Below are 12,234 nucleotides of genomic sequence, written 5' to 3' on the forward strand. Positions count from 1 at the left end.
ATCTGTACTTTGTTTTAATATGGCTGACAGAGCTGATAGTATTGCCTTTCTACTTACATTAGACCATGACCTTCTCTTATTAGCTTTCCTGAACAGTAATGTCCTTGTTCCAAGCAGCATTTTATTTTTTCATGTTTCCAATTTTTCCACACACTTCTTGCTTTTAAACATTGTAAACATATTCTTGCATTTTTGAGTCTTAAAAGGCTTTTCCTAGAAGAGCAATTCCTAGAGTAGTTACTGACTTAAGAATAAAGTAACTAAAACAAATTTCAGGTCAAACAGAAATACCTATTTCAGATCAAAAGAGAATATCTAGCTGACACTTTATTAGACCCTACTGTTTGGTCTGTGTTCAGGTTTGGAAGAATTTGGAACTTTAAAGGGCTTTTCTATATCCTGGGTGACCTTAGTCACCTTCTTCTGTAGAAAAGATCTCATTAACAGCTATTTGGAAATTCATCTTTTAACAGCTTTCTTTATTCCAACTTGCTCCCAGATGGCTAATTCTCTGTTCTTAGCATTTGCTTTTTTTTTTTTTTTTTTTCCCTACTTGACTCTTGTGATCAACATGGTCCTCACAATATCATGAATTTTTGTAAGTCATTGTACTTGGCAGCAACTCTGGAATCAACAAAAGGTTTTTATTTTTTGCCTTCTCAACCCAAAGCAGATCCCCATTTTTTTGTCTTGAAATTGCATTTTCAACCCAATAAAGATTATTTCTCTGTCTACACCAGGATAGCTCATGAAGTCATAAGAGATGAAAGAGGCTTACTTGTGGAGATTTTGCACTTGTTTTCCCAAGAGATTAGACAAATCTATTCATGAATATCATATTTACAAACCTTGTTTCTAAGGCCCAGTTCAAAAAAGCCAAGAAATGCATGCTTTAAGCTATCTGTTTCCCTAGTGCCAGTGTGAGCTGACTTATGTTAGCTTTCCCATTAATAGACAAGAAAGATGACTGAGCAAAGAAGAAAACAAATATGTAAGGTCAAGAAGGTGATTATACTAAGATTTGCAGTAGGAAAGAAGGGAAGATACCATGAAGTATGTTCATCATGCAGTTCTAGTGTATGATAAAAATCTATCATAGAAATGGCTTCAATGAAAAATCTTTATTCCAATAACACAGTGGTTGAAATCTTCCTGCAATACTATTCATTCCCCATTTACCTAATTCCTGCTAAATTATCTGTGATTTTTAGTGAAAGTGCAATTGCTTCACATTTTCAGAATTATTAAACACCTGTAACTTTCATTGAGTTAGCTTCTGGATCAAAGTAACTTTCAACACAAGTAGAAATTGAGCTGATTTGGTTGTTTTAGTCTATGAAAGTGCTAGACATGAGCACTTTACTGCTGGAATGTGTATTTAATGTTTTAAAAATTACTTCTTGGTAAGTACAGCAACATTTTGAAATTGATAATTTACAATATTCACTGGTACAGAAAATATCAGTTATCACATGTACTGTTTAATTCTGAACTCAAAGACAGTGGAATAGCATGAATGAGATAAATTTACTTCCATTAAACACAGAGCAATGCACAAGGCTGAAATGATAAATATTCAAAAGCAGATACATACTAAGTTTAACTATATTATTTTTAAATTATTTTCACATTGCAGGTGGATGTTTTCAAAATCAAAGCAGTATACCTTGGCAAGTTGAACAAAGTTCTTGTTGGATTTAAGAGTCCAAAAAAAGGTCAGCATTTTTTTTTCAGTTAACTTATAGTAAAATTAATATAGATGATCAAATTTAGGGAATCCTGGAACTTCAGAAATATCTTAAATTTAAGATTAAAAATCACAAGTGTTTTTTTTTTTTAATTCCAGAAAAAATGAAATTACTCTCAATTTCTTGCTGTTCATTATTTCTGTTGGACTATACATGTCAAGTATCTAACTTGGTTTCACTAAAGTAGGCAAAACATTCCTAGCAAATACAGTGACAATGTAAAATGGTAAAATTATATGTGAAACTTTTCTCCATAGAAGTTACTATGTATTTTTGATTACTGTCAACTAAGCCTTTATATTTCACAAAGCAATATGACTTCATCCTTTTGCAATTTTGACATTTTTTCTTCCTTTCCATTTTTGGGTGATGGACATTTTCATTTTTGAGTTTTTTTTTTTTTTTCCCAGTACTTCGCTACTTCTTCTAAGAAAATAAAATAAAAGAAAAGAAAATCACTCCATCAGATTAGGAAGTGGAACATGGAAGGAAGGCTGTTCTGGCCTCATAGTTTTTTCTTCTAATCCCATTAGAAACATATTCTTTCTTATGGGATTTTGAATAAGTGAGGTTGAGTGGCAGATAAAAAGGCTGCATTTCCTGCAGCATTTTTTTCTTGTCCTCCTTCCAGCTCAACAGCAACTCTTGTTAAAGGAAATTGCTTACCTCTTAAATAGCAACAGCAAGGAGCATCATGAATTGATATTTTCTTCAATACTTTGGCTACAGTTTTGGCACAACAGTCTTTAGAAGCAAAAGAACAGAGGCTCTGCAAATATACCACTCATGCGGTTAATGTCGATAATGCAGATAAATCTTTTCCAGTGCATGATAAACTGAGTCTTTTATTTTTATCTTTATCAAAACAAAAACAAACAAAAAACAAAACAAGAAAAAAATATATAAGATAACTCTGTAAGTTAAACTCAAAGACACGCGTACACAAATTGATCTGGGGACTATTTCCCATTTATTTCCTGCATGGTAACATTGAAATGAATGATCAAACTTTCATTGACTTCAAGACTTGGAGTATAACCAATTTTACCAAGACTCGGAGGTCTGAGCCTTCAAACATATTGTTTCCAGAGAATCAACAAAATGGCCTCCAGCAAGAGAAATCCTTCAGCTAAGTTTGAAGCTTATTAGGTAGTATAGATCCTTACCAGAAAGGAAGTTGTGTTTAGTGGAAAATTTACAGACCAGAAGGCCAGCTGCATCGTGGGCTGCATCACCAGAGGAGTGACCAGCAGAGCAAGGGAAGTGATTGTCCCCCTCTGCTCTGCCCTTGTGAGGCCCCATCTGGAGTGCTGCGTCCAGGTCTGGGGCCTGCAGCACAAGAAAGATGTGGACCTGTTAGAGCAGGTCCAGAGGAGGGCTACAAAGTGCTGGAACACCTACCTCTCCTATGAGAGAAAAGCTGAGAGCTGGGGATGTTCAGCCTGGAGAAGAGAACGCCCTGGGGAGACCTTGCAGTAGCTTTCCAGTACCTAAAGGGGGCCTACAAGAAAGCAGAAGAGGGACTCTGTTCATGGAGTGTAGTGATAGGAGGAAGTGAATGGGTTTAAATCTAAAAAGTTCAGCCTGAAGAAGAAAAGGCTCCAGGGTGACCTCATTGCAGCTTTTCAATACTTAAAGAGGACTTATAAAAAAGATGGAGAGCAACTTTTTGCTCATTCAGACAATGACAGGACAAGGGGAAATGGTTTTAAACTAAAAGAGGAGAGATTTAGATTATAGATTAGGAGAAAATTCTTCACTCAGAGGGTGGTGAGGACTGGAACAGGTTGCCCAGAGAAGTTGTGGATGCCCCATCCCTGGAAGTGTTCAAGGCCAGGCTGGATGAGGCCTTGGGCAACCTGATCTAGTGGCATCCCTGCCATGGCAGGGAGGTTGGAGCTAGGTGATCATTAAGGTCCCTTCCAACCCAATCCATTCTATAGATTTGTATAGTAGAAATCCTGATATACTGTTTTCCTTTAGGACATTTATAACATCATTTCATATGTGGGACCTCTGTGCCTTCCCATCCTTTGGGGCACTAATAGATCTAATCTGTCCATTTGTTTATTTTCACAAGGTCTGAAAAAAACTTTAAGAATTCTTCACTATATCAAATATACCAGAGAGTAGGAGAACAGACAGATACATACACACACAGTCAATATATTTTCAGAAGTCTTGTTTCCTTAAGAAGTCAGACAAAAGAAAACATTTTATTGATTTTCTAAAGATAGAAAATTATGACTGCATACGCAGAACATTTTGTTGCTTAAAAGGTATAAATTAATAATGTTCTGTTTATTTTCAATCAGATGAGTGGTTCTTGGAAAAAATTGTTATAAAAGAAGTCAGCTACCCTTTTTCTTCTCACGTCTTTGCTCACAATGACTGGATCAATAAATGCTCTAAGAAAGATTTTGTAGAAGTGGTAATTCCGCTCAAAGGTAATGCCAGCAGAAATGTCCTCAATTTGTGTGAATCACTATTGCATGGTAAAGCAGAATAAAGTCAGCACAATGCTACCTCACAGTGTAGCCAACCTGAACAATGGTATACCGATGTGTGAGTGGCTGGGGCCAGGCCCAAGGCAAATCATGTCTTCTGAAAAAAAAGGAGGAGGAGGAAGAAATCATGCCTGGGATGGAAAAGGTGGGAATGGCAACACTGCACAGCTTGTTCTTGCTGCTGCCAGAGGAGGTAATGAGTAGTCTACCCTTTCAATGGTTGGCATCACCCTTCGTGAGTAGCAGCAAGTGCTGGCAGCATGTATCCTGTCCTTGGAACAAAGCAAAGAAGATAGGCCTGGCACCTGCACAAATGTCACGTGTGGATTTGTGAGGCTGCTAGCCTGGTTTTCCACACCTTCACAGGGCTACAATAAGTAATAGGGCTTTTGTGACTTTGCCGCCTGACTTGCTTGTGCTGGATCCAGCCCTACAAGGCAAAACAATTTTATGTTATGGCTCATACTACCTTATAACCTAGACATGGACTCTGAATATATGTTTGTTCTCAATGCAGAAATGTCTGTGACATCTCTTCTTACAAAACAAATTGATACTAAAAGTAGAGGACGATGGCAAATGTGGGTACACTGTACGCAGGTACCAGAAGACGTGCCTGATATTCAAGTTGTTGTATTTGGAAGAAGAGGGAAATCTCCTGCACAGAAAGTTCAGAATCTGAATGATAATCCATTTTTGGTTAGTTTCTTTTTTATTTCACACAAATCTTACCAAAGTTTGTCAGTAAAGTAACACTTGTAGCTCTATATGTGAAGTTGTGTGGAATGAATTTTTGTTTGACAGAGTTAATGTTTACACCCCCATATCTTAAATAAACAGCACTTGAAGAAGTTCATACATGGGGGCTGATACATAAGACTTACCAAAGCTTTCTTCTTGAGTCAATTGCAACATTGGCATGAAAAACCTTACTAACTTTGAATTAAGGCTAGTAGTCTTTAACAGTAAGTCAATAACTAAAGAACTTATTTAGTACGTCCTTTACTTTTTATTTCTCTAACTTTATCTAATCTGTTTTCACTACTCAGAAGCTATGTATCTTTACCATGAGCTTGGGCCTGGTCAAATACCAGTTCTGTGATTTATGCATTAAATTAATGGTAGCTTCTGGACAGGTGTTTGAAACTGGGCCACCCCTTCTCATAAACATTTTTCTTCTTAAACATGAAAATTCAGTCATTAGTCATCTTCTGCAAATAGGCAATAAACATCACTTCAATTTTCCCCCTTTATTTTTCTAACAGTTGACTGTTGGAGATATTGGAGATATAACAAAAGTTTCCTTTGTGTTATCCAGTCCATGTTTGGGAAGAGGAATTAAACTTCACAAGGTATTCCAAATGCAGTACATATAAACATAAAATACTCTGCTTACTACTAGTATAATTAGCTGTTGTTGAAGACAGATTGGTAGCTTCGGCTTTGCACAACATCAGCAGGGCCACACATCTTGTGGCTCAGTTACCTTATGTCTACAGATGATTGTCAGCAGCTTCCAAATCTCTCTGAGGGTAGACCTACCTTACTTCTGCCTACTGACACACAGATAGCTATACCGATTCACTGATGTGCAGATCCATACTGCATAGTTCACCATGACGTGGAGGGCAGCATTTTCTGCTGATGTTAGAAGATGCTAATCCCTGCATGGAAATACTAACAACCTCCTGACACAGAGCAGCCTAATTGTGGAAAACTATTAAACTGGTGCTTTTTTTATTTATTCAGTACAACACATTCATTAGTGGACCTTGAACATCTGACTGAGATTTAATATGTACTTAAGTTCTCTCAAGAAAACGGATAGTGAAAAGATTTAATGTTGTCAATATTATGATTCAAGAAGACTTTAAATGTATACCTTTCCCCAGGTGTGTAGGAAGATTGAATAGAAGGGTGTTGGTCCTGATAACACCTGGGCTTTGGGGAAAAAAAATTAAGCTTGGAGGTTAATGCAAGGAGAAGTTGTGTTAATGAACTATTCCTGGAGGCAAGTGTCCAAAAAGTATTGTGTACATAGCACTGAATAATTCTCAAGATAGTAAAATAATGGTTTTCTGAACTGGGCCACACAGTTCCTTTACCCTACTGTAGATTTAAACAGACAAGGGGTGATTCCCTAGATCAATAAACAGTCTAGAAACTGTTCTGATGGGAAACTCTAGAGACAGCTGCATTCCAGGGTAGAAGCTGAATGGGCTTGTGATATTCAAGGGGTCATTAAGTCTAAGTTTATGAGCTCCACTGGAGAGGAGGAGTTTATCTTTTTCGTATTCTCTCCCAACATGTGTTTGTCAGCTAATTTTGTAGTCTCAGATCAGGCTATAAGAATGGAAGGAATAGGTAAGCAAAACTAATTTCTCATTTTAGAAATACCTTTCCAGGCCATTTGATAAAACATTCCAAAGACTGACACTACCCTCACAACATCCATTACATAATTAAGTAACGTAAGATTTCATTCCCCAGAACAGGTGGCTCAAAAAATGGCAGAAAATTCATAAAAGTCATAGTTTCCTATCTGCTTTCTTTTCAAAGACAACCCTCTGCAAACGGCTAAGTGATTTTTGTTCATACTTTTAAATACTTCAATAGTTATTTAATAAATGGTTTATTAGTAGCTATACATTTTTACTATCTTCAAGTCAATGGCTTGCTATAGACCTGTGTAGTCTCTTCTACTGGTGCACTTACAACTCACAACATTAGCCACAGTAAGATATACTGCTTGTGCCAGTAATACGCTTTTAACATCTATTACTCATTTATCAGTATGTTTATAAATTATTTATATATGGAATCTTAATCTAAAATATAGAGTGTTGGTTTGGTTTTAATAGAACTTACAGTGCAGTAAAAAAAATAGATATGCTTTATAGAAATCGAAAGTCTATTGGACTCAGTCAGTATGTGTAAGTTCACTAAGAATCAGTGGTCAAGCCAAGTCCCAGTTGAAAAGAGCGAAGAATTGTCTTCCTTATTTTCTCATTAAATGAAAGAAGTAATAGACAAAATTTCAGAAATCTCACAAAACCACAGACTACAGATGCAACTGCAAAAGATAAAATAGAGATAAAATCTCTACATTCCTTTTGCTACTTTCTTGTCTATTCTGATTTTTACAGTACCATCAGGCTACCATAAATTTTCCTGCTGATCTATGTTTTACTGTATACTTTTTAGAAAATGATCCAAGCTTAGCTAGAATTTATATATTTTCTGTAACTTTTGAAGACTTATATACTAGAGAAAAAATTTTCTTGCTTAAAAGCAGTCTCTCTCCCTTTCCAAAATGAAACAAAAATTACTTTTACTTTCATAAAGTAAAATGTAAATATATGATTTGAGATAAAGTTCACCCTTAGATCCAATCTTATGACTAACAAGAATTTGTCAGGTACATTTTACTGCATAAATTTACACTTTTTTTTTTTTTTCTGAGGGGGACAGTTTCTGTTATGTTTATGTAGTTATAATTATATTATATAGTTAACCCTTTGTCTAATTTTACTACTGAAGGAGTTTGTGATACTCATTGATATTTAATTAGGGATATTTATACTGATAGAAGTTAGGGAGGATATCTGTGTGTGAAAAGGAGATAGACATTTAGTAAAGATATTCAGTTATTGCAGGTGCAAAAATGGATACACAACACACTGCAATTTCAGTGGAATTTAATACTGTCAAAAATCCTACTGTTTATTCAAATTACTAACAGTTTGGTTCTGGAAATCATCATGGAAAATTGTTTACATTCATCTGGAAGCTTTTTGCTTGATCTTATGAAGCACTGAGCACATGGCATAAGCAGAAATGGAAAATGTTCAGTAATTATATTTTTGGGAACAAGTCTGCCAATTTTTTAAAAAATTAAACTCTCAAATTCCTAATAATTTATATAATTCAATGATATAATAATGTATACATTTCACAGCCTACACTTGAAGTCTATGTAAGGAAATGCATACTCAAAAGTCAGGGTTTCCAAACAATGGTATTGTGTATCCTGTATGATGAGACACAAGCTTCTGTTGCTGCTGCAGGTGCCAGCAGAGGTAGTAAGTCACCATAGTAATTTTGGGAATCCCTGCCTAAAGGTTTCAATTACAAGTGACATTTTTTCCTCTTCCTTTCCCTTTCCCTTTCCCTTTCCCTTTCCCTTTCCCTTTCCCTTTCCCTTTCCCTTTCCCTTTCCCTTTCCCTTTCCCTTGCCCTTGCCCTTGCCCTTGCCCTTGCCCTTGCCCTTGCCCTTGCCCTTGCCCTTGCCCTTGCCCCTTTCCCTTTCCCTCTCCCTTTCCCTTTCCCCTTTCCCTTTCCCCTTTTTCCTCTCTTTCCTTTTACTTTTCCTCTTGTCCTGTATATAATAATTCTATACAAAGAGATTCTAAAGTCTTAAGAAGTCATTTCTGCAGACTTGCAGTTATTAGCAATGTATCACGTTCAGTCCTGAATATTGTAGCACCAGAAATATTCTTGCATATGCTTGATACTTTATTATTCTGTATTTTATGAATGGCCCTAGAATAAAACTCACGACCTAGGTTGCCCTCTTGTGAGCCTGATCTCTGAATTAACTGCATCAGGAGCTAGGAAAGCAGGATCCCAAAGCCATGCTTCTTCAGCTGGTTTGGAGGTTCTAAGTTCACAGATTTGGAACCTAATTTACCAGTCTCCGTTGGAGTACTTAAAGTTAGGAGGAATTAATTTGGACATGGGCTCACACTTCCTATTGGAATTCATTCTTCAAATGACACCTAATTTCTGCCAACTTTGAAAATCCTAGCTGTGACACAGCAAGTCACATCGAAACAAATAAAAAACAGCAAAAAAATTTTTTTTTGAAAAAATGGGCAAATTTGAAATTCTGGAATTTTAAGTATGTATTGGTCAATTTAATCCGTATCATTCACTTGGTTCCTTACAAACAGGCCCTATGCCAGTGTCAATACTCCCTGAGGAATACAGCTATTAACAACAGGCTGCAGAATCAGGGGCTTGCGGCACCCACTGTAGTTCTCCTTAGGCAGAATGTGATAGCTTTTATAAACTGTCTGTGTAAAAATAGGAAAAATGTCAGTTTCTACAGGGATGGAAACAAGAAACAAAATATTTCAGAGAAGGACATTTGTTTCTGCTTCTGCCTGCAGCTTCGGCTAAAAGATCTGGACACTAAACAAGACTTGGGCTTTTTCACTGAAGCCCAGTGTCTGTTTGGAGAAGATGGATCTGAGACTGTGACAGAGCTAGCAGCAGTCAGACCAGACAAAGCACCACTCAGGGGTATGTTGCTGAACAAGAAATAAATACACAAGCAAGTACACAAACAAACTCCCACAAAGTTGTGAACTACCTAATGGAATGAGCACAATGAGCAAGACTATGAAGCATTTTAGAATAAAAAACTCACTCAAAATTATTTTTAAACATTCAGTCAAAATATTTGGGTCTTTAATAACATGTATGGTTCACATATTTTTTCTGGTTTAAACCAGCTGATATATTGTGTTCACTAGGCTAAGTACCAGTTTGGAAGTCTGAAAAATACATAAAGCCCAGCTAGTATATTTTTGTTGAAATCTTCAGAAAAAGACACTTATACTAGGTGAGGGAGGAAATCACAGATTTAAAAAAGGCATATGCAAATTCATAATGTCATGATTCACAGAAGGAAAAAAGAAACGTTATTTCTGAGGTTTTATTCAAACCCCATTTCTGCTGCAGTAAGTCACTGTTTCATTTAATCACTGTATTTAAAATATAACATCTTCTTTTGTTCTGACTACGTTATAGAAAATATTTAGCAAAGAAAGATCATTCACTATACTCAATGAACAGAAGTCCTCTCAGTTAAAATATTTAAAACTTTTTACATTTGCTATCTAACTAGACCTTAGTAGTCTGTTATAATATTTAATTCTTCACATAGTTCACCGAACCCATGTAGAAAAGATCATGTGTCCTGCTGTCTCGAGCAATATTTACTACGTAACTCATCAGCAAAAAGTCATGGCAAGCTGTTCTTTGTGGTGAATAATAACAATAATAATAGTAATAATAATAATAATACATAACCTAATAAATAGCTGAGCCATTTTTCCTGAACAAATTAATTGATGCTGGCCATAATTATCAAATTGCCAGGCAAAAACAGAATGCAGCTGATCCAGAAAAAAAGAGTGGATTTCATCTGTGTTGTATCTGTGTTTATGCTTTGGTACAACATTATTACATTGGTATATCCTAACTTAATTTTTAATTCCTACAAGAATTTAAAGCTCATTAAAAAGCCTGACATAATCAGTGAGATCCTTTTAGCTGATTTCAGTGACCACTGGATAAGACTCCACAACTAAGGCAGTGTTTTCTGCATTTGTAACAGTAAACATGGATTGTTGCATTGATTCATAAAGGACATTTCATCTTTAATGCTGTACTGTGTTGTAGTGAGGTAATTAGCAAGCTATATGAAACTCAGACAAAACGTTAATGTCAATTATGAAAACTTCTTTCCTTGGTCTTGAAATCAATCTTTCACCTAGAATATATTGATTTATAATGATTGGTAATTGCATTGCTAAGTTTGCTGATTTGGTAACATCTTGTGTCATTGATTTGGTAATGTGTCACTGATTTCTCATGACAGAAGTTCATTACTCAGTCAGTGTTCATACGGGAACATTGCCTGCATCAGGGACTGATGCAGACGTATTTATCACAATATTTGGAGAGCAGGGAGATTCCTGCAAAAGAAGGCTAAACCACTCACATTTTGAAAGAGGACAGGTTAGTACTGAGTTACGTTCCTTACCTGTTTAATGTGTTTCATTTATTGCTTTCTTCCAAAACCGTATTTCTTTTCAATTATAAAATACAAGCACTGATTTTACACTGTAGTAACCTGTGGAAAAGATGTGTTGCTTACTAAGAATGGACATTTTACTTGAATTTGAATAGTAGTTTAAGAAAAGTTCAAGTTGCAATAAATTGAAAAGCCACAAACCATTAGTAACTGTTCTTAGAAACTGAAATTAAACCCAATGATATATAAAATTCTGTGGCTTAATTTTCAGTTGTCTGTGAAGTTTACTTACATACGAATATCAGAGTGATATGATGTGACTTCTTCCTGTGACTGCTTCTTTAAAATCTGCTTCGTAAAAAATATGTTCTGATACAGGTTAAAAAGAGTTTTCAAATGTGCTATTATATGCTAATTAACCTATTTATAAGTAGAATCATAAACAGGTAAAACTGCTTGCAAACGTACTGTAACTGCTCAAGATAAGTACTAGGAGAGAATTTCTGGTCAACCTTTGCCAGTTACAATATCAATGACTATATCTACACAACGTGTTCACACATGCCCTGGAATCAGTCTGGATATCACTAGATAGGATTTTAAAAAGACCTTTCAATTGATCCCTGTGCAATGAAACAGGATCCCCTATACTTGTTTCATACCTTTTCTTAAGATTTCTTGTGATTGAGATACCATAGTTTTCCTAGGCAGTCTGTTCCACTGCTTCATTAGCTTTGACCTTAGACATTTTTTTTCTTTATTTGCATTACAATGTCAAAATATTTTCTCAAGAATAAAACCATAGTAGGTTTGCCATATTGATTCAGCACAAATCTCCAGTCCAGGCTCATGTTTCTGCTGGCAGCCAGTTGCTGGCTTCCACCTAAGACCTATACAAACAAGAGAAACATAGTATATACTCACCAGGCTGTTCTCCCAGCCTGTAATTATTGTCAGTTAAATATCTTCTTGAACCAGCCACAACATCCTTTTGTTTTATAGCCATTGATAATTTGTTTCATAAATTCACATAATTTCCTTTTAAACATGTGATGAGCATCCACGATGGCCTGTGGTAGTACAGACCACACTTTAACTACAGCCCGCATAAACCTTCCATATACCAGTTCCATCTGATTTCCATTCTTTTGCTGGA

The 12,234-nt window shown here is 35.9% G+C and overlaps 1 protein-coding gene across 13 annotated transcripts in view; it reads left to right on the forward strand.

Moving 5' to 3' along the window:
• LOC308189070 (lipoxygenase homology domain-containing protein 1-like) overlaps window positions 1-12,234 on the forward strand; it is a 200,714-nt gene that overhangs the window by 155,988 nt on the left and 32,492 nt on the right. For 10 of the 13 annotated variants that reach the window (XR_013945994.1, XR_013945995.1, XR_013945996.1 and 7 more), the window contains 6 exons: window positions 1,637-1,715; window positions 4,064-4,195; window positions 4,773-4,954; window positions 5,521-5,607; window positions 9,427-9,559; window positions 10,923-11,062. Coding sequence is in view for 9 of the 13 variants with exons in the window: in XM_080578742.1 (XP_080434868.1) it covers window positions 1,637-1,715; window positions 4,064-4,195; window positions 4,773-4,954; window positions 5,521-5,607; window positions 9,427-9,559; window positions 10,923-11,062 (753 nt within the window). In the remaining 4 variants the exon portion in view is untranslated. The remainder of the gene's footprint in view (window positions 1-1,636; window positions 1,716-4,063; window positions 4,196-4,772; window positions 4,955-5,520; window positions 5,608-9,426; window positions 9,560-10,922; window positions 11,063-12,234) is intronic. The other 3 variants (XM_080578741.1, XM_080578739.1, XM_080578740.1) reach the window with 1 other exon arrangement.

This window comes from Anser brachyrhynchus (genome assembly GCF_964034855.1).
Source record: "Anser brachyrhynchus genome assembly, chromosome: 2".
In the NCBI taxonomy this organism is placed as follows: Eukaryota; Metazoa; Chordata; class Aves; order Anseriformes; family Anatidae; genus Anser; species Anser brachyrhynchus.